The 27,492-nt window shown below is 36.2% G+C and overlaps 1 protein-coding gene across 1 annotated transcript in view; it reads left to right on the top strand.

Annotated features, from left to right (window-relative positions):
• Positions 1–27,492, top strand: part of LOC131036093 (acetylornithine deacetylase) — a 132,145-nt gene that overhangs the window by 59,493 nt on the left and 45,160 nt on the right. Inside the window, exon 6 of the mRNA XM_057967900.2 lies at positions 16,930–16,947. Within this exon, the coding sequence (XP_057823883.2) occupies positions 16,930–16,947 (18 nt within the window). The remainder of the gene's footprint in view (positions 1–16,929; positions 16,948–27,492) is intronic.

Genomic DNA, 27,492 nt, shown 5'->3' with positions numbered 1-27,492 from the left:
AACAAAAAGACTTTAAAGATTAAAATAATGATTTATAAATTAAATAATATTAAATTTTAAACTATATAAAATTAATTAAAAATTAAAAATACCAAACTTTAAATTTAACATTTTAAACATATATAATATTATATTAATAATATCTAAATATTTAACTTTAAATATAAATGTATTGAACTCTAACGAGAGCTACAAGTGTATATTAGAGTGGTTCCTCTATATTCTCTGTTGTTGCTAGATACATATATTATTATATAGGCCATTGGATATCATATATGGGTTGCATCAAATAAAATAGGTAGGGCGGAGCTACAGGTTATTGAATTACCGGCTAGAACAAACCTATCCATCAAATTAGCAGAAGGAATAACCCAATCGAGGAAGTCGTGTGCAATTTGGGCAGTATGGATACATCATAGACAGGGTCGAGCAGATAGCCAAAGGCAATAGGGCATATTAAAATATTATGGCTTAAATGTGTCAAATGCATCTTGAACCCTGGAAAAGGGTAGAAAAAACCCTCCAATAATGTAAAAATGGTGGAAAAATCCCTCAGAAAAACATTTTTCCAAAATATATTTTATTAAAGAAACTACTGTTTTTGTATGTACGAATATGAGCAAGTTTCATCAAATTTTTAGTGATTCTTTGAAGTCTGCCAAATTTCAGACTTCACGGCTGAAATTTGATGAATGCTGTGACTTAGGTTACAAGGCTTGGACTCGACAAGCTGATTTTTGACCTAGACTTGGACTTGATCCTTACACTTGGCGAATTGGAAAAACCATGATATATAAAGATTTCTAAGGATTTGAAATTTGTATCATGCACCCTTCGGTAAATAAACTTTAAAGACAAACTAATCAAATTGAAGCTACTTTGATCACATACACAAGCATACATCAATTGCATGAGTATAAAAGTGGATTTTAGCTAAAGGATGCATAACTTTCCAATATATACTATATAAATATTGTATACAAAACTCATGGATTGTCTACAACATCACTTTTCCCAAAATCCATAGGTGTATGGCAAATCTTATGTATAGTAATGTACCCTATTGAGACACCTAAGAAAATAATTTTGTATTTTTTTAATTAATAGAAAAAATAAAATGTAATGCAAATAATTTAAAACTTATACTATCAAAAGTGATGATAAATTTCAGAATTAACTTAAGCAATTAATTGTTAAAAAAGCTTCAAATTTGACTTAAAGATGACAATCAACAATGTGTTAATTTTATGATTAGATTAGATAGACAATAAATCAAACATAATTGCACAGAGTGTACCATGGGAAAACCTTCCTCTTGAACGTGAAAAACCCAGTAATGAAGTATATCTTTATTATTTCAAATATGACAAGTAACTTTATAGAGAATTACTTCACACTTTGAAGCAATAGACTCACCCTAGACTGCTGTATGCAATCCGAACTGCTGTAGGAATGTGGACTGCTTAATGATGATCTATTCTTGTTCGATCTGACTTTTATATGAATGATTCGCCTTTTAGATGAGAGCACACAACTAACGAATGAAATCAATCTGCTGGAAAAGAACACGAACTGCTGATTACTGAGCTGCTATAGGATAATGTATATGCAATCTGCTTGATGTATGAATAATTCGAAGCCTTTGAGAGAGAGAGAGAAACCATATCTGTACCCAATTATATGATCATTCAACCAGCACGACTTCTCCAAGAGTCAGCCATCATATTAAACATCACGTCTCTTCATTAGATCAATTACATTGAATCAACATGTCTTAAGGTTGGCGGGTTAATACAAAGTCAGCACATTATGTGGTAATTACATTATTAATATACGCAAATCTTATTTGCTCATTTGTTATTTTAATTGTCTATTAAATCGGTACATGTAATTGTCTAAGGCTGATAGGCCAATTAGACAATTAAGTTATCTATGTCGGCCTTGAAGGAGTCCGACCGTAGCTACCATATTATCAACACTCCCTTTTAGCTAGGGAGGAATCCTTCTCAATCTCTGAGTGACATAGTGACATCCACCATGGCTACTCCCAAAGAGTGGGTCCATCATGGCTACTCCCATGAATGGAAAAGCAAGTGAACACAAGTGCTAATCACGGAATCACTCAACGTGATGTAATCATCTCATCATGACGTTCACCATGGCTACTCCGAGAGGGTGAATAAATGCAATTGTTAAGTCATGGAGTCTCTCACATGACATCCACCATGGCTACTCCTAGAGGGTGGATCCACTCTGGCTACTCCCAAAGGGTGGAACAAGGGCTTTCACCTCAAACTTCTCTCTCGCAGAGAAGAATGCAATAACATGGGCTTGCACCTCAAACTTCCTCACAAAGAAGAATGCATTAACAAGGGCATGCACCTCAAACTTCTCTCATAGAGAAGCATGCATTAACAAGGGCTCGCACCTCAAACTTCTCTCACAGAGAAGAATGCATTAAAGTACATCTCAAGAAATCACTGATGCTGAGACTCCCTCTCAGCAAGGGCTTCATTCTCCACAACTCCAAGCTTGTCTCGAAAATGCACAAACTTCACTTTGGCAAGGGGCTTGGTGAGAATGTAAGCTGTCTGCTCCTCAGTACAAATGTATCTTAACTAAACAACATTCCACTGTACCATATCTCTGATGTAGTGGTACTGGATCTCAACATGTTTTGTTCTGTCATTGAACACTGGATTAACTAATAGCTTCACACAGCTTTGGTTATCACAATGAATAGTAGTAGGCTCCAACGATTGTCCAAACAATCCTGCAAGGAGCTTCCAGAGCCACACTGCCTCGCGAGTTGCCATACAAGCTGCAATGTATTCTGCATCTACGGTGCTTAGTGCCATTGAAGACTGCTTCCTGCTACACCAAGAAATCATAGCAGATCCCAAGCTGAAGCGACAACCAGAGGTGTTTTTCCGATCAGTAACACTCCCTACCCAATCAAAATCAGAATAGCCTTCTAGATTCAGGTCCACACTGAATGAGTATTTCAAGCCATGTCCAATTGTGCTACGCAAGTATCTCAAGATATGCTTGGCTGCAACTAGATGTATTTGTCTTGGTTCACACATGAATTGACTAAGTGCACTCATTGCATAGCAAATGTCCGGTCTAGTGTTAACTAGATATATCAAGGATCCAATCAATTGCCTGTACATAGTAGGATCTACAAGATCTGAACTAGTTGCAGATTCCCTCAATTTCTTGAAGTTAGTTTCCATCGGTGTAGACATAGACTTGCAATCTAACATTCGAAATTTCTTCAAGATGTCAATGGTGTATTTTCCTTGACTAGGGATTATCTCATTAAGCCTTTGCCATACATCCAAACCTAGAAAGAAATGCATGAGTCCTAGGTCCTTCATCTCAAATTTTGAAGTCAACGGCTTCTTGCATCTAAGGATGAGATGATCTTCCCCGGTAACAAATAGGTCATCAACATATAGTACCAAGATTAACATTTCACCATTGAATACCTTGAAGTAAAGATTGAGATCAACATCATTTTTTAAGAAACCCAAGCTCAACAAGTATTTGTCAATTCTTTCATACCATGTACGAGGAGCATGCTTAAGACCATATAATGCTTTCTTCAATTTGCATACATGAGACTCTTTTCCATGAATCACGAAACCTTCAGGTTGCTCAATGTAGACCTCTTCCTCAATCACACCATTGAGAAAAGTTGTCTTCACATCCATCTGATGTAGCTTCCATCCTTTAGTTGTTGCAATGGCAATGATGGTCTTGATGGAAGTATACCGAGCAATAGGAGCAAATGTTTCTTCATAGTCTATTCCTTCTTTCTGAGAGAAACCACGAGCCACAAATCTAGCCTTGTATTTCTCAATGCTTCCATTAGCTGCATGCTTAATCTTGTACAACCACTTGGAAGATGCAACTGATTTCTCCTCAGGTCTAGGAACAATAGCCCAAACGTCATTCTTAATTATGGATTGATACTTTTCATCCATAGCATCTTTCCATACTTGCTGTTTTGAGGCTTCCTCAACACTGGAAGGTTCAGTCTCAATAAGATTACACATCAATGTGACATAGCTAGAGTATCTGTGTGGTCTTTTACTTTCTCTGAATGTGCCTCTAGGAGCCGCAAATTGTTCTGCCTCCTGCATAGTGTTCCTTTCCCAAAGAGGTCTCTTTCGATTCACAACAATATCTCTAGGCCCATCAGTAGGATCCAAAGGCTCAACTGGATCATTATTCACTTCAGGTTTTGTAGACTCCCTTTGAATCTCAAGAGCATGATCAACATCCATGTCTTGAGGATTCTCATGATCTTCATCATATATCTCCATGCATGAACCTTTGGATTTTTTGAATGTTAAGTTCTTTCAAAATTCTGTGATCAAAATAGAAGAGATGGAGATATGATCTAAAAGTTGTATTTTATCTGCTATAGCATGTTTTGAAGATGCACCACACTTATTAATTTTGGTGTGTACATCCTCCTCAATGTAAGCATGCTATATAAGTGGATGAGGGGTTACGTAGTGAGGAGATATGTCTTCCCACGTGGGAAGACACATCTCTTCCCTTTACCACCCGATACCATGAACGGTGTAACCGTTGATCAAACGCGATAAGTTAACTTTGGTTTTATTTATCATTAGTTAACGTTAACATATTAGTATATGTAATCAAATATATATATATCGTTAGCATGAAATAGTACGATCGACGTTACAAAATTTAACATTGAATGCAACATCTTCCTCAAATGTAACATCTCTGCTCAGTTCTATCTGTTTTTGATCCGGAATGTAAATTCGGTAGGCTTTAGAAGTTTCACTGTAGCCCACAAATATTCCTTTCTTGCCAGAGGGTTCCAACTTGGTCCTTTTGTCTTTGGGTACATGGACATATACTGGACACCCAAAGATCCTCAAGTGACTGACATCAGGCTTAATCCTTGAAAAGGCTTCTTTTGGAGTCATATTCTGCAATATCCGATGAGGACATCTATTTTGAACATACACTGTTGTTCTAGAAGCTTCTACCCAAAGAAAGGTTTGAAGGTCTTGATCATGCATCAAGGCTTTTGCAGCTTCAAGAATAGATCTGTTCTTTCTTTCTGCAACACCATTTTGGTGAGGGTTGTAAGGGACACAAAACACCCTCTCGATCCCTGCCTCAATACAAGAATCACGAAAGCTACCTGAGGTGTATTCGCTTCCATTATTAGATCTTAAAATTTTAATTCTTTTTCCAGATAAGTTTTCTACTTGAGCCTTAAACTCTTTAAATCTACCTAGGACTTCATCAAACTTTTTAGACCTTAAGAAGTAAATCCAAGTCTTCCTAGAGTAGTCATCTATGAAAGTTACATAATACAAAAATCCGCTTGGGGCTGCCATTGACATTGGCCCACATAAATGAGAATGTACAAGATCTAGAATTTCTTTAGACCTACTTTCACTACTACGAAATGGACTCTTAGTGTATTTATCCATAGCACAACTTTCACATGTATTATCATGAACATGACTAAGTATAGGAACACCTTTCACCATCTTCTCCTATGATGGAAGAGCCCTGAAATGTAGATGTCCAAGTTTTCTATGCCATATTTCGGTAGAATTTGCCGAGTCATGTAGAAGAGCTTGAATTGGACGAGTGGAAAGCTTGTACAAACTCTCATATCGATTCCCAATCACACGAGCAGTCTTGATGCTGCAGTTCTTTGGCCATGGCAGAATTCTCTCTTCTGAAAATGCTACTTTTTAACTTTTATCCTCCAAGGCTGAAATGCATATTAGATTCCTCTTGATTCCTGGTACGAATAGAACATCACATTTAGATGAAGAGAAATTCCCGATTCTAGATTGAGTAATGTAGCACCAAATCCTTTCACCGAATAGCGTGCATCATCTACAATGATTACTTGAAGGTTAGACTCCGTTTCCACCAAATCAAAAAGATGATCTCGATAGCTTGTGATGTGTCGAGAGGCCCCACTATCAATTAGCCAGGTGTCACTATCCATGGGAATATTACTTGATAAGGCAGATATGAAGAGGAATCCATTAGAGTTGTCTTCAACTTCCTTTTGAGTAGAGACTTCATTAATGTTTGCTTCTTGTTGCTGAGGCCTTGTCAAACAATCTCTTGCAAAGTGACCAAATTGTCACATCTAGAGCATTGGATGTGGGAGAGATCTTTCTTCTTCTTCTTTGAATTAGGTGCAAAGTCTGACCTTTGATCTCTATTCCCCTTGAAGTTGCCTTTCTTCCAATTTCTCCCTTTCTTCTTAATGGATTGGGTAGCAAGAACATGAGTGTCTTCATTTTGAGAACTTTTTACAATTCCCCTAGTAGCCAACCTTGATTCTTCTTGGATGTAGTTAACACGAAGACGATCGAACTTAGGGAATTTGGATCTCCCACTGATACCTTGAATAAAGGGCTCCCAAGAATGAGGGAGGCCATTCAATGCTAGCATGACAAGATCCTTGTCCACGACTTCATCTCCAATGGCGCTTAATTGATCTCTCAATTCCGAAATCTTCATGAAGAAGGATAAGACTCATTCTCCCTTCGCCATCTTGACTTGATGAAGTTGTTTCCTCAATGCAAGTGCCTTACTTGTGTTGTTGATCTCATACATTCCTTCCGAGGTTTTGAACATGTCTCTTGCATTTGACATCTTTGAAATTCTTTGAACATGTCTCTTGCATGTTGATCTCATCATTTGACATTCTTCTTGAACTAAAGTTTGTCTTCTTGATCTTCAGGCTCAGACTGATCTTTTCCTTCCACAAACTGAAGAAGATCATTTTCCTCAAGAGTGACAAGAATTCTGAACTTCCATGAAGTGAAATTCAAAGCACCTTCAAGTCTATCTTCAACCTTCAACCCATTCACCATTTTGATGCTGGAAATTGCTTCTTGAAGGTGAAGGAGGGAGAGCTTCGTTGCTACCAGACAATCTGATCACGATCTACTTAACTTGGCTGTGATACCATGTTTATTTTATGATCAGATTAGATAGATAGTAAACCAAACACAATTGCACAGAGTGTACCTTGGGAAAACCTTCCTCTTGAAGGTGAAAAACCCATCAATGAAGTATATCTTTATTATTTCAAATATGACAAGTAACTTTTTACAGAGAGTTACTTCACACTTTGAAGCAATAGATTCAGCCTAGACTGCTGTACACAATCCAAACTGCTGTAGGAATGTGGACTGCTTAATGATGATCTATTCTTGTTCGTTTTGACTTCTATATGAATGATTCACCTTTTAGATGAGAGCACACAACTCAGGAATGAAATCAATCTGCTGGAGAAGAACGCGAACTGCTGATTATTGAACTGTTCTAGGATAACGTATATTCGATCTGTTTGATGTATGAATAATTTGATGCCTTTCAGAGAGAGAGAGAGACAAACCATATATATATCCGATCATATGATCAATCAACCAGCACAACTTCTCCCAGAGTCAGCCATCATATTAAACATCACGTCTCTTCATTAGATGAGTTACATTGAATCAACACGTCTTAAGGTTGGCGGGTTAATACAAACTCGACACATTATGTAGTAATTACATTAATAATATACGCAAATCGTATTTGCTCATTTGTCATTTTAATTGTCTCTATTAAATCGGTATATGTAATTGTCTAAGATTGATAGGCCAATTAGACAATTAAGTTATCTATGTTGGCCCCGAAGGATTCCGACCATAGCTACCATATTATTAACACAATGATAAGATGAATACTCCTTATATAGAATATTACAAGAGGATCTTTCCATAATGGAAACAATCGAAAACAAAATCAAGAAGGGAAACATTCTAAAAAGAAACTAAATGACTAAGATGACCATTATAGCAATATAACAGTATTACTTTAATACCCTCCTTTAATGATCATTTTACTAACTACCCTATAGAAGACTTGATATAATCTATAGGTCATTTGGCCATGAATGCATGGAAGGCTGCCCTCTTCTTAACACTTTTCGACATGAGCCTACTATTGAGTCTGTCCTTGGTTAGACTTTTGATCAGCCAACTGCTTTATGCAGAAAATCTATATGAAAAGTTAATCACGATTTGTTTACTTCAGAGTGCCTTACAACATGTGTTGAACATACCACAAGACTGAGGGGGGGAGAGTGAATAATTCTTGAGCAAATCCTTAAATCTTATTCAATCATGAACACTTATTAATTGTCTTTAATCAACTAAGCATGAATGAAACATGAAAAAATAAACACCAAACATGTGGAAACCAAATTTTTATGAGGAAAGGGAATAACCACAGTGAGAAACACACTCACAATATGAATAATTGAATAGAATGTTTTAGGCACAAGGCAGACTAAGGTGCACAACCTTAGGGCAATATGCAATTGACTTGCAGTACTGAGACACATGATTCTAGGGCAAGATGCACATCTGCACAAGCTGCCGAAAGGACTCACTGTATTCTGGCAGGCACCGAGAAAAGATGAATTAACTGAGTAGAGTCTCCTGATCATAAACACACCACAAACTAATATTCACACTTCTTCTTGCACACATATATTTCTACATCATCTTCAATCAATCCACACCACAATTCACACATCAACACATCTATTTATATCAACTTATTCACCGAAACTCTCAACTAGGTAGTCCACAAACAAAATAAACGTAAATTACACAAAGTTGGTCACCATGAGCAGCTATGCTGAATGCAGTCCACTCCAAGAGATAAAGGGGACCCACATACTTCACAACATGTCTTCCTAAGTCGATTCCAACGAACCACTTAATGCAGATCTTCACACGCCATGATAAGACCTAGAACAACACCTTAACTCAACCTCCAATGCATATCCGAATGAAAAGAGTATGATCCAAAAAAGGTAAACCAACTGAGCAGGCCAAAGACCAACACAATAGACACAACATAAGTTCACTTGCAGAGAAAGACAACACTTGAATTCTGAATTGGAACACTGCACAAATAATATGAACATGCTTTGCAAGCTGCAACACTTGAACTAACACTGTAGAGCATTTTCTAAACTATTCTTGACATACAACCTCATTGTCAACAAACTACAACAACCAACTTCAACACCTGAATTGTTGAGTACTTGAAAGCATAATAGTGCAACATCCACAAAACATAGACATTAAATCTAGAACTGTAAGCCATCAATTGAAAAAATGGAGGAATGCAGAGCATTCTCCCATAAAGACTTTAAATACTCTTTCTTGCATATTTTAGCTTCCACTCCTGTCTCCTTTCGAAAACACCACACACCCACTCAATATCATCACCAAACATCAAAACATTTAAACACTCATTTTTGGACCATATATACCTAGTAACAATCTGATCGACAACAATGACCACAACTGTAACTAAACATCTACAACTCCCTCTTCACCTTTATCATCAATACACACAAGTGTGACATTGATTAAACACCGTGCAAACTGCCAACAGTCTCCCACGCCAACAAGTTTGACATCAATGACAACACATACTCGTGTTTCCAACAATCTCCCCCCTTGTCATTGATGACAACACTTGTACCACCAATTGACAATAAACTCCCTTTCCCTTTGACATCAAGGACAAAGGGCACAACTTCTTCAAATAGTTCTCCCCCTTCCAGGTATATTACACTCCTCCTATTAGGGATATCTTTCTTTGGCACACATTTTCCTGCAACTAGGAAACCACAACCTTCACTACTCCCCATGAGAGCAGCCACCACATCAATCTGAGAGACAAAAGATAGACTCTAAATCTCCCCCTAGATAGATGCACCACTTCTATTCATCTAGTTTGAAGTAGGAGGGCCAATAACCCCTAACTTCTGGCGGAGATACTCAAAAGTATCCTTTAGTAGTGACTTGGTAAAAATATTTGCAGTATGATCCTTTGTGGGCACATATTTCATTCTGACTTTTTTGTCTGCAACCTTCTCTCTTAAGAAATGATATCGGATGGAAATGTGTTTAGTCCTTGAACGCATAACCGAATTCATTGAAATGTTAAATGCAATTGGAAATGTGTTTAGTCCTTGAACACATAACCGAATTCATCATACATCACCATGATATTTTTAAGAGTTTGCTTCATCCACATTACTTGAGTGCAACAAGATGCCACCGCAATGTATTCCGCTTTTGCTGTAGATAATGACACTGGATCATACTTCTTGCTTAGCTAGGAGACCAACCTATCTTCCAAGAAAAATGCACCAACAATTGTACTTCTTTTGTCATAAGCACATCTAGGCCAATCAACATCTTTGTAAGCTTTCAAAGAGAAATCATCTTCCTTTTTATAAGACAAACCAAAATCTAGAGTCCCTGTCAAATATCTAAATATGCTTTTCACTGCTTGATCATGAGATTGCTTAACCAAACAAACAACATGCATAATATGCGGTCTTGAAGCAGCCAAATATAACAATTCACCAACCATAGATCTATAAAGCTTCTAATCCACTTCCAGAGATTCATCATCCTTGCTTAAATAAAAACCAGTAACCATGGGGTTTCCAATTGGCTTACAATTCTCGATATCAAACTTCTTCAACATCTCCTTGATGTACTTGGTTTGAGAAATTAAAATACCATCTTTTGACTGTGTTACTTGAATACCAAAGAAAAATGACAACTCACCAATCATCGTCATCTCAAATTCTTTTTGCATTTCCTTTGCAATCTTTTTGCAAACATCTTCATCTCCACCAAAAATGATATCATCAACATATACAATTAGTATCAATAGTTTTCCATTTTCAGCTTTGAAATAAAAATTACTATCTATGGTACCTTTCTTAAAGTTTAGTTGCAACAAATATCTATCTAACCTTGCATACCATGCTATAGAAGCTTGCTTGAGTCCATAAAGTGCCGTCTTTAGTTTGTAGACAATATCCAGAGCCTTTGACATCTGAAACCCATCCGGTTGTTCAATGTAAATCTTTTCTTCAAGTTCTCCATTCAAGAATGCTGACTTAACATACACCTGATATACTTTAAAGTTCTTGTATTCAACAAATGTAAGAAATATCCTTATAGCTTTCATCCTTAGTTACCAGAGCAAAAGTTTCCTCAAAATCTATACCTTCAATTTGTGAATAGCGTTTATACACCAGTCTTGTCTTGTTTCTTGTGACTTCTCCATCTTCATTTGACTTGTTCCAAAACACCCACTTTGTTCCTATCACATTCTTGTTCATCAGTCTAGGTACCAACTCTCATGTCTGATTCTTTTCTATTTGATTCAGTTCTTCTTCCATTGCCTTCATCCAATCCATCAAAAGGTCTTTGGCTCTACTTTAGATAAGAAACAAAAATTTGCTTATTCACTAGCATTTGCTATTCTTCTTCTTGTCTAAACTCTTTTGTCTTTATCTCCAATGATCTAATCTTCTAAATGATTATTCTACACGTATTTTGTAGGAGGTTTAGGTGCTTGCTTAGGTTCCTTTTTTGTTGCATTTGATTCTTCTTTATCTTTCAGAACGTCTTTCTCTTCTGCAATAATGGGGGTGTCTTCTATCTCAATCTCTGATTCTAGTGCAACTTGATTCCATTCTTCACTTACTCTGACATTTGTACTTTCCACAATTTTCTTCAGCCTCTTGTTGTAGTACCGATATGCCTTACTTTTGGTAGACTATCCCAAAAATATTCCTTCATCAGATCTTGCATCAAACTTTCCCAATTCCTTTTCATCTCTTTTGATGTAGCACTTACTTCCAAAGATTCTGAAATATTTGACTATAGGTGATATTCCATACTATAGTTTATAAGGTGTCTTTGTGTGATTCACTCTCACTTGTACTTGTTGTGATGTATTCACACATCGCCCCATTGCAAATGGGGACTCGTACTTTGCAATTTGTTAGCCTTTGCAATTTGAGTCTCGCCAAGGGGATCACTAGGATGGCAGGCTCTGCTTGAGCGAGAGGGAGTCAGTAGGTGCTCCAGGTTAGGGTTTCTTTGAAAGTCTCCCTTAGGCCTAGTTTTGCTCTTGTTGCTAATAGTGTCTTGTTTGAGTTTCAGGAGGTCAATGAAGCTTGGTGAGTGAATATCATCTTTGAAAGATCCGAGTTAGGTCAAATTGGTGAGTGATGAAGTTTGGAATGTCATCCTGATCCTGAAATTTGACTAAGTCTAGAAAATTGAAGAATCCTCCAAAAACTAGATTTTGCTTTATAACTTCTGGAGGTCCGAAACCACTCTCAAACATCCTGATAGTATATATGGAATATAACTTAAAGTATAAGAGAGAATTTGCTCTTCAAATGTTGTTTTGCATTCATGGTTCTCAATTCCTCCAAGTTAGATCAGAATTTGTTTTCATGTTTGTTAGATTGAGTGGAAGATTTGTCGAATATATTTGTGTGGAATCCTTAATCCATACCACTAGCCTCTTGCTTTTGGTAAGTGCGCCTTGTGTGGTCCACTAGAAATTTGAGTAAGCTTAACTTCAATTATTATGTGTCCCTTGACAAGCGTCAACTTGGATGGTGTCAACGTTTGATGGTAATAGTTTGAAAATCCATAAGTATACCTTAGTTGATTGCACTAAGCTTGTATCAATAACTGTTTGTTCATCATTTCCTACATTACTAGGCTTAGAATAGATTTCCTGAATCCTATTCCTTTTGCCACTTTTTTTTAGTAAGAATTAAGTCCGGAGTTTTATTGTCAAATCCTAAGTTATCGAAATACTTATCATGATCCATGTTAAGATTGAGCATTCATGTACAACGTAAGTCCCCTTGTGATTCCAGCATTATCACATCAAACCACTGAACTTATCCACAAGTGAAGACCTGACATTTCGTAACCTTGGAGTTGTCTCATTTGATCGTGAACCATAGCATATGAGAGACTTTGTTCAAGAGAGGATAGGATACGTTGGTATTTTATTCTGTGTTTGCATGTGCATAAAAAACACATCAACATGACCCAAATACGTCACATGTCTTCCTAAGTTGATTCCAATGAACTGCACACACCAACACATCCTTCAAAGTCGACATCAAATGTAATGTGTAGATAAACTCGGAAGCATGTTAACTAGTCAGACCAAAGATATTATCAAATGTAAATAACTTAATGCAGATCTTCAAATGCCACGGTAAGACCCATAACACCACCTTAACATCCAATGCATATCTAGACCAAAGAGTATGATCCAAATAAGATAAACCAACTGAGTTGGCCAGAGACCAACACAACAGACAACGCCGAACAACAGAAGAACATAACTTCACTTGCAAAGCAAATGAACACTTGAATTCTGAATTGAAACAATGAACAAATAACATGAACATGTCCAACACAACACTTGAACTAACATTGTGGAGCAATATAAAGCATTCTCTAGACTAGTCTTGACAAACAACCTCACTTTCAACAAACTGCAACAAGCAACTTCAACACTTTTGAACTGCTGTGAACCTGAAAGCATAATAGTGCAACATCCACAAAACATAGTCATTAAATCCAGAACCGCAAGCCATCATTTGTTAAAATGAAGGAATGTAGAGCATTCTCCCATAAAGACTTTAAATACCCTTTCTTGCATATTTCAACTTCCACTACTGTCACCTTCCTGGAACACCACATACCCACTCAATATTATTACCAGACATCATAACAACATTTGAACACTCATTTCCGGACCATACATACCAAGCAACAGTTATAATGACAACAATGACCACAACTGTAACTAAACAACTACAACTCCCTCTTCATCTTTGTCATCAGTACACACAAGTGTGACATCAATGACAACACCATGCAAACTACCAATAGTCTCCCATGACAACAAGATTGACATCAATGACGACACAAACTCATGTTTCCAACAACATGATGTTGGGTAATGAAGCCATCGCTCCTGTTATCTAGAGACATGGAAGCCGAGATCAGCTTCTCAAAAAACTTTGATTTTTGTTGATAAAAAATTGGCATATATAGTAAGTATGCTAAGGATCTTGCAAATGTCTCTTTTTTGTGCATTGCTCTGTCTTTCAGTGCATTACCAATGTTGATAGGCATGTTAGAAACTTTAGATCTTCAGCGATCAAAAGAAAGTTTGATAAAGATCATTTTAAGTGGGTTTGAGGGAGTGCTAACCAACTGAAATCTATTCCTCGATTTTGTCTTTGATGGTTAGAATTGACTGAAATACAATGTGAATGAGTTAGACTCTGGACCATACGTGTTGTATCCTTGCTAAGAGGGGCTCTCTAACTCACTCCTACTCTTGTGCCAAAAGCTAGTTGAGCAGGGGTTGGACTAAGGGGTTGGTTGTTCACTTCTTGTGGAATAGAATGTCATAGATGGCAATAGAGTCGTTATGGTGTTTTGAGTTTTCATGAGGGGTTTGAATGGGATGATTATGGATGGTTTGGTTATTGTTTTCAATGTTGATATGATGCAATTGTGTTGTTAACTTCTGCATCAAGTTAAGATTGGTCTTTCTAGTTGCCCAAGTGATGTTTATTTCATGTCTAGCTTTTATGTGGAAATGGTTTATGAGTTGTACTTGCACCTAGAGAATCTTTTTTATGTGCCCTTATTTTGTTTTGCTCATTTTATTGTTATTTCCCCTAAGATATCAGTTTGTTCTTCTGCTTGTTCTTTAGTTGGATTTATTTGAATAGGTAAATTCTCCACAATTTCATTTAAGATTGCTAAATCCAAATTTCCTATACTCAAGACTTATCAGGCATGAGAATCGAGTGAGTAGGAAGAGTGATTGAAGAGAAATGACAATCATATTTTGGTTCCCTTTGAGTTCACTAGATGTCGTGTGGAAATATCAAGGACTTTCCCTCTCTTTGTTTTGTTTTTGTTTTCTAAAGTTTTATGATGATGATGCAGTTTTAAAATGGATGGAAGTCTACATTATCTTTTTTTTTTTTCTTGAGAAATTCAAATGTTGTTTGTGTAAAGTACTGAAAAGAATTCTCTATCATAAATGTGTTTAGAATCTTTAGATAAATGAACTTTTACTAAAATGCAATTTCTATGTTTAAACTTTGGTTTAGATATTGGTGAGAGTTGAGCTCTCTTGTTTTCGGGTTTTGAATTTGAATGCAAAGAATTGTTCAAAGTACCTCATGTTGGGGTCAAGGATGTAACTTTTTATGAGTCATGTGGTGATCAAAGGCTTTTTTGAGAAATAATGAAAGCAAATGTATTTAAGCTAAGGAAAAATAATAATCTACTCTTAACAAATAAACAAAGATTCCTATTCCAACCAAGAAATGACAACACAAAGTTACTATTCTTAGGGAATTTTAAAATTTCTAATCACTAAATGAAAGCTTTAAAAACAAATAAAGAACTTTCAATATCAAGAAACTTTGAATAAGCTTTTGATGCTGGTGGTGGCGGCTTGTGTCCTCAAAGTGCTCAACTTCTTTATGGATCCTCCTCAGTAACAATTGGAACCTTTGATGACAATGGAGATTGGGGAAGATCTTTGTAAGTGGCTCACTATACTTGTATTAGAATCGGGGGAATAGGGAATGCAGAGCTATTGGCGAGAATTCCACAAGAATGCAATGGAAATCAACCTCTTGGATGCCAAAGCCAAGGAGAGTATTTATAAGCTTGAAGCTTTTCAATCATGGGTAAGTGATTGGGAGGTGACTAGAGAGTTGATAGATAGATGGCTAAAGAGATAATTGAGAGTTAAAAGGGGTGTAGGATCAATATGAGGGAGTTAGGCTCAATCAAGACTGGAATGAACTCTCAATCACAAGCAAAAAAGGTGGGAAAATGGTGGAAACTGAAGTATGTGTGTTCCAGAAACAACAAGATTGCTCATGTTGGAGATAAAGGTCAGTTAGGTGACTGTACAGTCTCCTAAGAAACCCTTAAGTTGAAGGTCTATTAAAGGTTTTTGGTGTTGTGCAAGTACTTGGAACTCAATTCGGAGCTTAATCGAGGCGGATAAGAGGCTAAGAAGCACAAGGACATTGTCATCAAATTGGAAAATGTTGAGAGGATGTATAATTCATGTCACGCGTGTCATTAGATGGTACTACCAAATCATCATTGGATTGCCATGTCAGCCTTTGCAATTTTAGGCACTTATAGTAACATAATTTGTTGAAATTTCTTGACTACATCATATTGATTGATTTTTGTTATCACAAACAACTTGTATTTGGAACATTCTCCCTTATATATTATAATATATTATTCTTTTAGCAAAACAAATAGAAATCATACTCCTCTTGATCTCAGAAAATCATGTGGGCTTTTCTATTCTAGGTTTCCAGTTACTTAAGTTTCACATACTTACAACCTATAGGACAACCTTATGTGCAGCTATAATCAGTATTATAGTTTAGCATTTGCCAGAAAAGCTTTGAAGGACATTTGTCTTATGTATATGTTTTCTTTGTTTGAATTTTTCTTTTCAAGTACCAATGTAGACCTTTAATTTTTCTTTGTAACATCTTTGATGCCATAGTCATTTGTTCCTGTCGACATGATTCAATTCATTTCATTTCACTATATGGCATTCTTTTCCTTTCAGTATTGTCATCTTGCCTTCATTCTATTTTGATAAAATAGTCATTTCTTCAAAATTTTGTTTTATTGGTTAAAATTTAAATATTTCTTTGATTCATGAGTCATTAATTTTTTTGTTTTATGCTTTCTAAGTATTTTTAATCTGTATTTTCGAGGAATTTTTGATTTCTATATATGTTTCTCTACCTATGAAAGTACTGGTATTTTAGCATGACTGTCTTTCAATTTATAAATTTTCCAATAAATTTCTTTTGAACATTGTTATTCATTAAAACTGTCTGAGTATTTTATCGATTACAGTCATTTAACAAATGTAAGGTGATCTCATACAGTTTGGTTTAATGTTTTGCAGGTTGACACCATTCTACAAGTAAGCAACTTCTTTCTTCTGTCAAGCTTGCTTTTAATATTCATATTTTTCAAATAGCAATTTCTTAATGAAGAGGTTTATCACATATTTTCTCTGCTTAATAAACTTAAGAAATTGTGGCCTCTGCAATTCCTTCTATTTGATATGTACCTTTTCAATAAAATAATGATCTTTATTGCATATTGGGGGCTTAGAAGTGTTGGGAATATAATGCAAAATTTTCCATTAATATGTTTTAGATGTTTAATTTTTTCATATTCTGAAACAGGCCTTGTAGACTTGATATGGTTTATTAATTATTTTAGCTTCCAAATTGTGAAATCTGTATTTGTTTCGTAGAGTGGTTAACAACCCTTAGTGCAACTATATTTTCTCATAACCTTACTGAAATAAGAATTAAATGTTGTAATTAATTAAGAAGAGGAATACTCCTTATATTGAAAATTACAAGACGATCTTTCCATGACGGAAATGATCGAGAATAGAAACATGAAAGACAAAGGAAACTTCCTAAAACTAACTAAAGACGAAAGAGATAAACGGAAGTTTATAAATACTAACTAAATGACTAAGATGACCATTATATCACTACCACAATATTATTTAATACCCTCCCTTAGTGGTCGTTCTACTAACTACCCTACAAAGATATGACAAAATCTGTAGGTCATTTGGCCACGAATGCATAGAAGGCTGCCCCCTTCTCAGAACGTTTTGCAACATGAGCTTGTTGTTGAGACCCTCCCTAGTTATTCAGAACTTCTGGATATGACCAAGTTTAGCATAATCCTTCTACCCTAATCCTTCCAACATGATGTTGAGTAACAAAGGCATCTGTCCCTTTATCCAAAGATATCGAGATCAATTTCTTAAAGCTCGTGCAAAAAACCCATCATGGCTTTTTTAAGAAAAAAAAATAGAAAATCTAGAAAACAATACCCTTCATGATATTTTGTGGGAAAAATAAGAAAACCCTCCAGCAGACAATTTTTGTGTGAAAAAGTTGTGCAAAAAACGAACAGAGAAGCTATGATTTTTGAAGAGAAAATTGTGCAAAACCCTCCATGATTTTTGGTGGAGAACAATCAGAAAACCCATCCACGATTTTTGAGGAGAAAATAATCGTGCAAAACCCACCAGTCTGTTCAAAAGCTTTACTTGCGGCCATCACGAGTAGTAAGCAGAAATAAAAGTCCTTGATTTTTGTGGAAAAACTTTAAGCAAAACCGTTCTTTGATTTTTTGTGGAAAAACACAGAAAACCCACAAATCTTTTACTAAAAAATTTGCCAAAAAAGAACCTAAGCTTTGATACCGTGAAATGATAATTAAATGTTGTAATCAATTAAGGAGAGGAATACTCATAGAAAATTACAAAATGATCTTTCGATAACGGAAATTATTGAGAGTAGAAACACGAAAGATATAAAGGAAACTTTCCAAAACTAACCAAGAATGAAAGACATAAATGAAACTTTCTAAATACTAACTAAATGACTAAGATGACCATTATATCAATATTACAATATTATTTAAATACTTCCATACCCCAAAGTAACATATGGACACAACTATCCTAATTGTGGCTCTTGTTTTACATGCATATTGTGAAATCTTTGAAATTGCAAGTTGAATCGAACCTAGTTACAACAATGAGAGAACTGGTGTTCTTCTCAAATATTGTATATAAGTGAGTATATAACTTAATACTTGGCATAGTTGGTCGATTAAAGTATTATTTACATAGAACTAACCAATACTCATATTAATACAAGTTTGAAGTAGAAATCTGATTCAATCCTTGATTTTTATTTGAATATGCTCTTTCTTTTTAGCAGAGAGGAGGTTGACATCGGGAGGTGATTTCAAAAGGTTTTAATGATTTTCACGAGCACTTTTAAGATGAACCTTGGAACACCATATTGCAAAAGTTCAATTAGATATGCAATTACTATAACTTGTCATTTGATAATGGAAAATAAATACCAAATGTTTACCTCTTTGAAATAGGCTCCCATCAAGACAATAACTTATGACATTCAATATTATATCCCTTGTCAAGCCTATTATCATCAAACTATTATCAACAACATGGAAGAAAGTGTACAGATAATTAAACAAAAGAACACTTGAGAAATCCAATTACAAATTAACATTTTATCATCTATTCATGGCACTATATAATGATTATAAATGATTTAACCATGTCTATAAATCAAAGAAACGAGACTCGGACTCGACAAGGCCAACTCAGACTTGGACTCGGGACTTGGCGTCAGACTCGGCTGGACTCGGGAAAGTGAAAAACTCAAGAAATTTAGAGATTTTTAAAGATTTAAAACTTGTTTCAGACACCCTTTATTGAATACACCTTAAAGACACAATAACATCATCAAACTCGGCTCATTTGATTACATACACAAGTATACATCAATCACATAAGCATAAACACAAATTGTAGCTGAAGAAAATAACAAACATAGATATATAAATATTGTCAAATGTATACAATATTACAAAACTCATGGAATAAAAAATACATGTCATCATATGATCATCATCAAATGTTTCATACAAATACCAAAGGTAAATACAACTACAAGCCTATGGCTCAGAGAAGCCTGCACAGCAGCACCCTCCGGCTCCGGCCCCTTGCGAAGGCGTCTAAGGTAGGTCCTGGATGATTGGACAGCCATGGCCGCTCCCCGTGACACCATGCCATGCTCACCAACATCAGGAACATCCGTGTCACTATCTGCCTCTGAATCTCTTGTTTGTGCTTGTGCTTTCCACTCCTCCTTTGCCATGGCTATAGTCTCAGCCTCTATATCTACCTGGTCGATCCAATCAGTGTCAAACTCGGAGGTTAAATTTTCCCTACTTCTATCAACGCAGTTTCCCCCCATATTTTTCGATGGGGGTTTGGGGTGGGTGCCCTCGTCGCGATACAGGGCGGGGTCGAGGGGCAGCGCCCCGCGAGGCCAAAAAACACTTATTATTTAATAAAGGCGTCGGGTGTTATTTTTCTATTGGCTGACATGTTGTAACCCTAATTTTTCTCATTCTCAGGCGGAGGTTGTAGTGAACAAAGACGAGACCATTCATTTCAAAAAAACTTTTTAAAATGTTTTTTTTTTGTCATTTTACTTAAGCTAGGCACTAGCCGAGTTTGGGGCTCAGGACTCGCCCAGTTTGGCGAGTTTGAGCCAAACTCGCCAACTCGGCGAGTCTGGCGATTTTACTCGCCAGACTCGGACGAGTCCGAGTTCGAGCCCCTAGGCCTTGCCGAGCATGACTCGTACTTGGACTCGCCGAGCATGACTCGTACTCGGACTCGCCGAGTTTGGGCGAGTCCCGTTTCTCTGCTATAAATTAATTGCCAGCATGACAAAATTGATTGTCATGCAGATTGTGGCAAGTTGTCAATTTGTTAGCTTTCATAAATGCAATTAAATCTTATAAATATGATTCCATTAACATTATCAAAAAATGGACCAATCTTTTAAATGTGGAAAATGTGGATTAATTGCAGAGCAGGGGATCTGCCTACAATTCTACATGTAACATTAAGAAATTACTTGAAGCAATCTTAATAGAAGAATGGGTGTAGATGCACTGGTGTCCCCATTTGTAGAAATTGGGGAACCATGAGTAATAATTATTTCAAAAAGTACATGAAATTCCTTTATCCAGTAAGTTTTTTCTAAAAGTCATGTAACATTAAAAAATTACTTGAAGCAATCTTAATAGAAGAATGGGTGCAGATGCACTGGTGTCCCCATTTGTAGAAATTGGGGAACCACGAGAAATAATTATTTCAAAAAGTACATGAAATTCCTTTATCCAGTAAGTTTTTTCTAACTGTCCTTGCCCACAGAGTGTTATAAATATTCAATTGGTAGATTGGGTCTTGGTTATTTCCACTTTAAAAATAGATAAAATTTATATTGTCTAGTAGGTAATCAAACTTGCAATGAAATTGATTAGTTCTTATATATGATCCTCCGAGTTTCAAGGATGGGGGGAGATTGGGATGTTGAACCAAGGTTTGAGGGACACAAATTTTTTCCGAAACTTTGTAGACCACAAGGGGATGGTTATACAAATAATTTGAAGTAAAAGAAGATGAAATTTTAAAAAGGAAATACATTATATGCTGCATTTGTAATAACAATCTTTCCCCTTTAAGCCTTTTAGCCTTTTCACCAGTTTGCTCACGTTTCAGCCCAGATCTGGATTCATCCAGGAATGCTTTGGAGTGTACTTGAGTGAAGTTAGGTGCATTTGGGATCACTCAGTGAATTCAGCCAGAACTGGGTGCCCAAAATAATTTTTTTTTGTTATTTATCTGTTGACTTCATAAGTTGACTATTCAATGTAGATTGTAAACCATAACCCTAAAATTGATGTTTATGATGATAATGTTGTTTATGAAGAGCCTTGTGGTTCTGATTGCTGCTGAATTTATTATTCTAGAATTGGATGTGAATATCCAAATGAAATGATAATTCGATGTTGTAATTAATTAAGGAGAGGAATACTCGTTATATAGAAAATTACAAGACATTCTTTCCATAATGTAAACGATCGAGAATAGAAACACGAAGGACAAAAAGGAAACTTTCTAGTACTAAGTTAAGACGAAAGACATAAACTGAAAGTTTCTAAATACTAACTAAATGACTAAGATGACCATTATATCAATAATGCAATACTATTTTAATACCAAAAGACATTTGAGTTTGACAAATTGACATAGGAGTATTATTAATTTATAAGGTGGTTATGTTTATTATATACATGTTATGTGGTATTGTGAACTTAATTCCTATTTTTTAGGCTGCAAATATGTGTTTATTTATGTTTTTCATATGGACATACTCAAAATGAACCCAGCGCAAATTTATTTTTGCCATACCAATGTACTTGAAGTCTCATACCTGAAGTTGAATTGGTAACTTAGGTTTTTAAAAAAGAAAATCCTTGAAAAGTTTCATTTTTTTGTTTTTATTTGTGTTCTTGGGTCATAAGTTTTGCCTGCAATAGCTGTGTGGGTTTGGTAAGGGTGTGGGTTCCTTTTTGGTCTACTCTTGGGTTTGGCTAGGGTCCCTCTTGGGCACCCTGAGTTTTCTATGGGTCTTTCACAGAGGGACCTTCCATGATGTGCATTTTGATTGGGATGGCACTTGGAGTTATGTTGTGCACCTTTCTAGGTATGTTGGAAAGCATTCTTGGTTGGGTATCCATGCTTGGGATTCTCAACAAGAATTGATGGACATTATTGGGAGTCATAGGAGTGACCTTTGGAGTGATAAGGATCAAAATTTCAGACTTAAAGGTGTTTTTCTTTTTCTTACCAGCCACTATGTGATTCCATTGCTTCATTTATAGGTGGATTGGAGAAAAATTCTAGAAATTGGAGCATTGATCAAATGGATACTCTTGGGAGTGTTCCTTGGCAAATAATGGCTCAAAATTTCAGTTGTGAGCTTGCTGATTGGTTGCAGGTCGGTCACTTCATTTCTAAGTCACAAGGTTCGAATTCGAGTTCAAGTTCGGCAACAATGAAATTCGGATGAAATTCGACAAGGGTAAAAATATTCAACAAAAAGATCGACATTAAATTTGCCTTATACAATTTAAAAAAAAATTTAAATAATAAATTTAATTTTTTAAAATATAAATAATAAATAAAATAAAATTAATTTGTATTAAATTTGAATAAATTATAATAAATTTAAAATATTATAATATAAATATGTTAACTTAAATAATACTAAAGATAAATAATAAATATATTATTATTGAAATATCTAATTAAAATATTTCAAATATTAAATTTTAATATATAATAAAAAAAATAAACGAAGGACATGGATTAAAATCATAAAATATAAAGTTACTAAATTTTATTTGAAAAAACAAAAGGATAAAAAAAAAAAAAAACTTAAAAATAAAAAAGCCCATTCGCAAAAAGCCCTAACAAGTCAGCCCGATAGAGGACGGAGCACGCAAGCACAAGAATTTCGTGGAGTAGAGACGGAAAAAATCTGTGAAATTTGCAAAGGATAGAATGAGAAAAATCGTGGCGTGAAGGAAAAAATGGAAAGAACCATAGTGCGAAGGATAGACAAAAAGAATTGTAATGGATGGACGGAAAGAACCGTAACGCATCTATTTTCCTCTGCGTAGTATTAACCTGCTAAACCATGTAATGTCCTCTACCTGATCTATTTCAACATACTAAAACTGATTGAGAGACTAATCATGAAGCCAACCATTGATATTCTTAATTGCTTATTTATTTTCCTCATTAGATGATTAATTTCATTATGCATAGTTCTTAATATAGTTATCAGACCTTGCTACTAATTCAGTTTTAACGGAGAAAGGTCTATGAATGTTACCAAAGCGCTTAGAGACCAAATAAAATAGGCTCCCTCAAAGTTTACGGATCCAAGCCCTTACCTATCTTGGGTCCATACCATCAAGGCTTATGGGTCGTTGATCCCCACCCTATCTTGGGACTCAACCAATTGCTTGGATTTAGACTGCCCCTTTTTGGAACATCTCATCCCCATCTTCTTCAATACTGACAGTAATAACATGATTTAGACTGTAAGTATACTAACTTCTCATTTATTATTAATATATATAAAATTAAGTATGACTTTCATACATATTGCAGTCTATATTAATATTACTATTAAAATCTGCATAAGAACATTATCAGGCATCATATATTAAGCACATCCTCATGCATACCACCAAGAGCAAGGATGTTACTGCTTGTAACTTAATAATAGTTTTGATCTGATCTAATTGATGGTGATCTCACTAGATCTTTTTGATTCCTTTTCTTTATATCTCTCAATGTGAGGGAGAGGTCACACCTCTTCATCATGTATGCCCTTTTGCAAGGGACACACCCTTTCACCATTAGCACCCTTTGAAAGAGTGCAACTCTTCATTATTTTTGCCTTCTGAAAGGGACACAACCTTTTATAATCAAATCTACACTTCTGATTTTCAAATTGCCCCCCTCTCAAATGAGGTTCTCTTCTCCCTTTTATATCTCATAGTTGAGGGAGTCACAACTTTTCCTTCAATGTCTTTTGACCATTCATTAACTTAATTAAATTTAATTATATTCTTTTATATTTTAATTTAATTTTTTAAATTTTTATTATTTTGTATTCTAATTATAATAATAATAATTATTATTATTAAATTATATTTCAAAGTAGGGACTATTTTAATTTAATTTTTTAAATTTTTATTATTTTGTATTCTAATTATAATAATAATAATTATTATTATTAAATTATATTTCAAAGTAGGGACATTACAGTCCACCCTTCCCAAATTTGCTTGTCCTCAAGCAATTTCGATTTTAATTTTCTCAAACTAAGTCATCTACCAATATTAATCAAACACGAAGCATACACATGAAAGATATGAAGCATACACATGGATATATGCAAACACAGAGCATACACGTGAATACACATTGTTAGATTTCTTCTTATTGACTAGAATGATTCATTGATTCATCTTTACCTTGCAGGATGGCAGGATCAAAGCTCTGATACCATTTGTAATGTACCCTACCTGATCTATTTCAACATACTAAAACTGATTTAGAGACTAATCATGAAGCCAACCATTGATATTCTTTAATTTATTAGTTATTTAGTTATTAACTTAAATAATACTAAAGATAAATAATAAATATATTATTATTGAAATATCTAATTAAAATATTTCAAATATTAAATTTTAATATATAATAAAAAAAATAAACGAAGGACATGGACTAAAATCATAAAATATAAAGTTACTAAATTTTATTTGAAAAAACAAAAGGATAAAATAAAAACAAAACTTAAAAATAAAAAAGCCCATTTGCAAAAAGCCCTAACAGGTCAGCCCGATAGAGGATAGAGCATGCGAGCACAAGAATTTCGTGGAGTAGAAACGGAAAAAATCTGTGAAATTTGCAAAGGATAGAATGAGAAAAACCGTGGCGTGAAGGAAAAAATGGAAAGAACCGTAGTGCGAAGGATAGACAAAAAGAATTGTAATGGATGGATGGAAAGAACCGTAACGCATCATCCAATTATTACCCTCAGGGTAACGGCTTGGCTGAATCTTCCAACAAGAACCTCATCAGGATAATTAAAAGGACAATTGAAGACAATCAGAGGGCATGGCACACTAAGTTGAGGACAGCCTTATGGGTTGACAGGATCACACCCAAGAGGGCGATTAGTAACTCCCCTTTCATGCTAGTATATGGGAAGGAAGCAAGACTCCCAACTTCCCTAGAGTTACCCTCTCTTGAGCTAGCACATCAGCTGGAATTAATAGAGAATGATGCCATGACAGTAAGGCTAGTTGAGCTGATGGAGCTGGAGGAGGTTAGAAGTCAGTCTATGCATACACTTAAGACTCATCAAGAGTAGGTTAAGAAGGTTTTTGACAAAAAGGCTACTAATAGGGTCTTCAAAGAGGGAGATCTAGTTCTCAAGTGGGATGTAGACAGAGCCAAAGCTGGGCGACACTCCAAATTTGACGCTATCTGGAGTGGTACATATGTCATTACTAGTTGCAAGGAGGCCAATGCATTTCATCTCTCCAAGCTTGATGGCGAAGTTCTTCCAATTCCAGTGAATGGGATTCATCTCAAGCCTTGCTTCTAAAGAGGGTGTTGATGACTATGTAAATATTAGACTAGAGGTTGTTTTGCTTTCATAAGTGCTTATGCACATGCTGCATTCTCCTCAAGAGAGCGTGGGCTCTAGTTTTCAGTTTTCCTCCAAGTGATGGCACACACATGTTTTGGGTCTTTTCAATGACTCAGTGCCCAATAGATTACTCAAGGCTTTGGGACTTCATGCTTAGCAGGCAAGCATCCCGCAGAATTCGCCAAAAATGTTGTCATTTTATGACACCCTTGGTCCATCAGTGAGAATCGATTAGAGATATGTTCCATGGACCAGCACTGCCCAGTTGATCAAGGAGAAAAGCAGTGAAAATATGGTTTGAAGTGTTGCCTTGTTGGAAGTTCTTGGGCCCTCTCTTTCTCTTCCTCGGAACTCCGGAACCCCAAGGTTTCGAGTTTCTTTGCCTTAGCCTCTTTCTTTCCTGCTCTGGAACTCCAGAACTCCAAGTTTTCAAAGTTCCCTTCCTTCCCTTAGCTTTTCTTCTGTTCTCCTCCCCCGGAACTTCGGAACCCAGGTTCCGAAGTTCCTAGTTCGTCAACCTCGGAACTCCGGAACCCCCAGGTTCCGAAGTTCCTTGTCTAACTATGGAGAACCCGGTCTCCGAAGTTCCCCAACTATGGAGACCTCGGTCTCCAAAGTTCCTTGTCCAACTACGGAGACCTCGGTCTCCGAAGTTCCCCAACGACGGAACCCCAGAACTCTGGAAGCCCCAGGTTTCGAAGTTCCTTAGTCTTCAACCCCGGAACTCTGGAACCCCTAGGTTCCGAAGTTCCTTGTCCAACTACGGAGAACCCGGTCTCCGAAGTTCCCCAACTACGGAGACCCCGGTCTTCAAAGTTCCTTGTCCAATTACGGTGACCCCGGTCCTCGAAGTTCCCCAACTACGGTGACCCCGGTCTCTGAAGTCTTCTAAACTACTTCCGACTTGCAACACTTCCGGATGGCGTGATCGAAACTCAAGGCTTTAAATGCTTCGACGGTGTTGGTGACTTATGCACTTTTTGTGGAGCCACAGGGGTGCATTTAATGTTTTTGGCGGGATTTCCATCAAGGGAGGTACGAGGCCATGCTTGGTGACTTATGTCATGCCTGACTTTGGAAAGTTAGTCAATCCACCTTCTCAGGATTGCCCTTTGTGGGTATGGCTAGGTTACTTGCATGTACAAGCCAAGTGCATGCACTTCCCTGCACTTCCAGACTGACATGCAGGGGTCATGATCATCATTGTAACCCATTTTTCTATATAATGGCGTTTAAGCCTCATTGTAAGGGGTTCTCTCCCTGCTGCCTTGAGCTTTCTTATGCTCTTCTCTTCTCTTGAAGACTTGTAATTTTTGCATTTCTGCAACTGTAAGATTGGCTTTTGGCCTTATGATTATTTGAAGAACACTATTCTTGCCTTCTTTCAACCTATGTATGTTGTGTATGCTTTCTTACCTTCATCATAGGTGCATGTTGTGGCTCTTTCTCTTCATATATGCTGTGTTAACTGGTTTTCTGAGTGTGACATGTGGGAATCCTTTTCCCCTCTTGGCATTTAGTGGATTCTAACCTTCATCTATGCATTGGGGTTACTCATACAACTGAAAGTTGTGCATCTTCAGGGTGTTTCGGTTAATTACTTGTGTCATTTAGTTAGGGAGAGGAACTATCTCTTCTTGGTGCATCACCTATGTTCTTTCAAGCAATTCTCTCTTCCTTTTACCTCTGCAAGTTGTTAGAATAGGCTTAGGAGTTAGTTTTGAAGTGTTGAGTTGGTTCAACACTTGCACCTAGATAGAGAAGGAAGCCGGCCTTCTCCGGAGATTCAACCCCCTTGC

Source organism: Cryptomeria japonica, chromosome 4 (assembly GCF_030272615.1).
Source record: "Cryptomeria japonica chromosome 4, Sugi_1.0, whole genome shotgun sequence".
Lineage (NCBI taxonomy): Eukaryota > Viridiplantae > Streptophyta > Pinopsida > Cupressales > Cupressaceae > Cryptomeria > Cryptomeria japonica.
The sequence above is the reverse complement of the archived record's forward strand: the minus strand, read 5'-3'. Positions and strand labels throughout refer to the sequence as shown.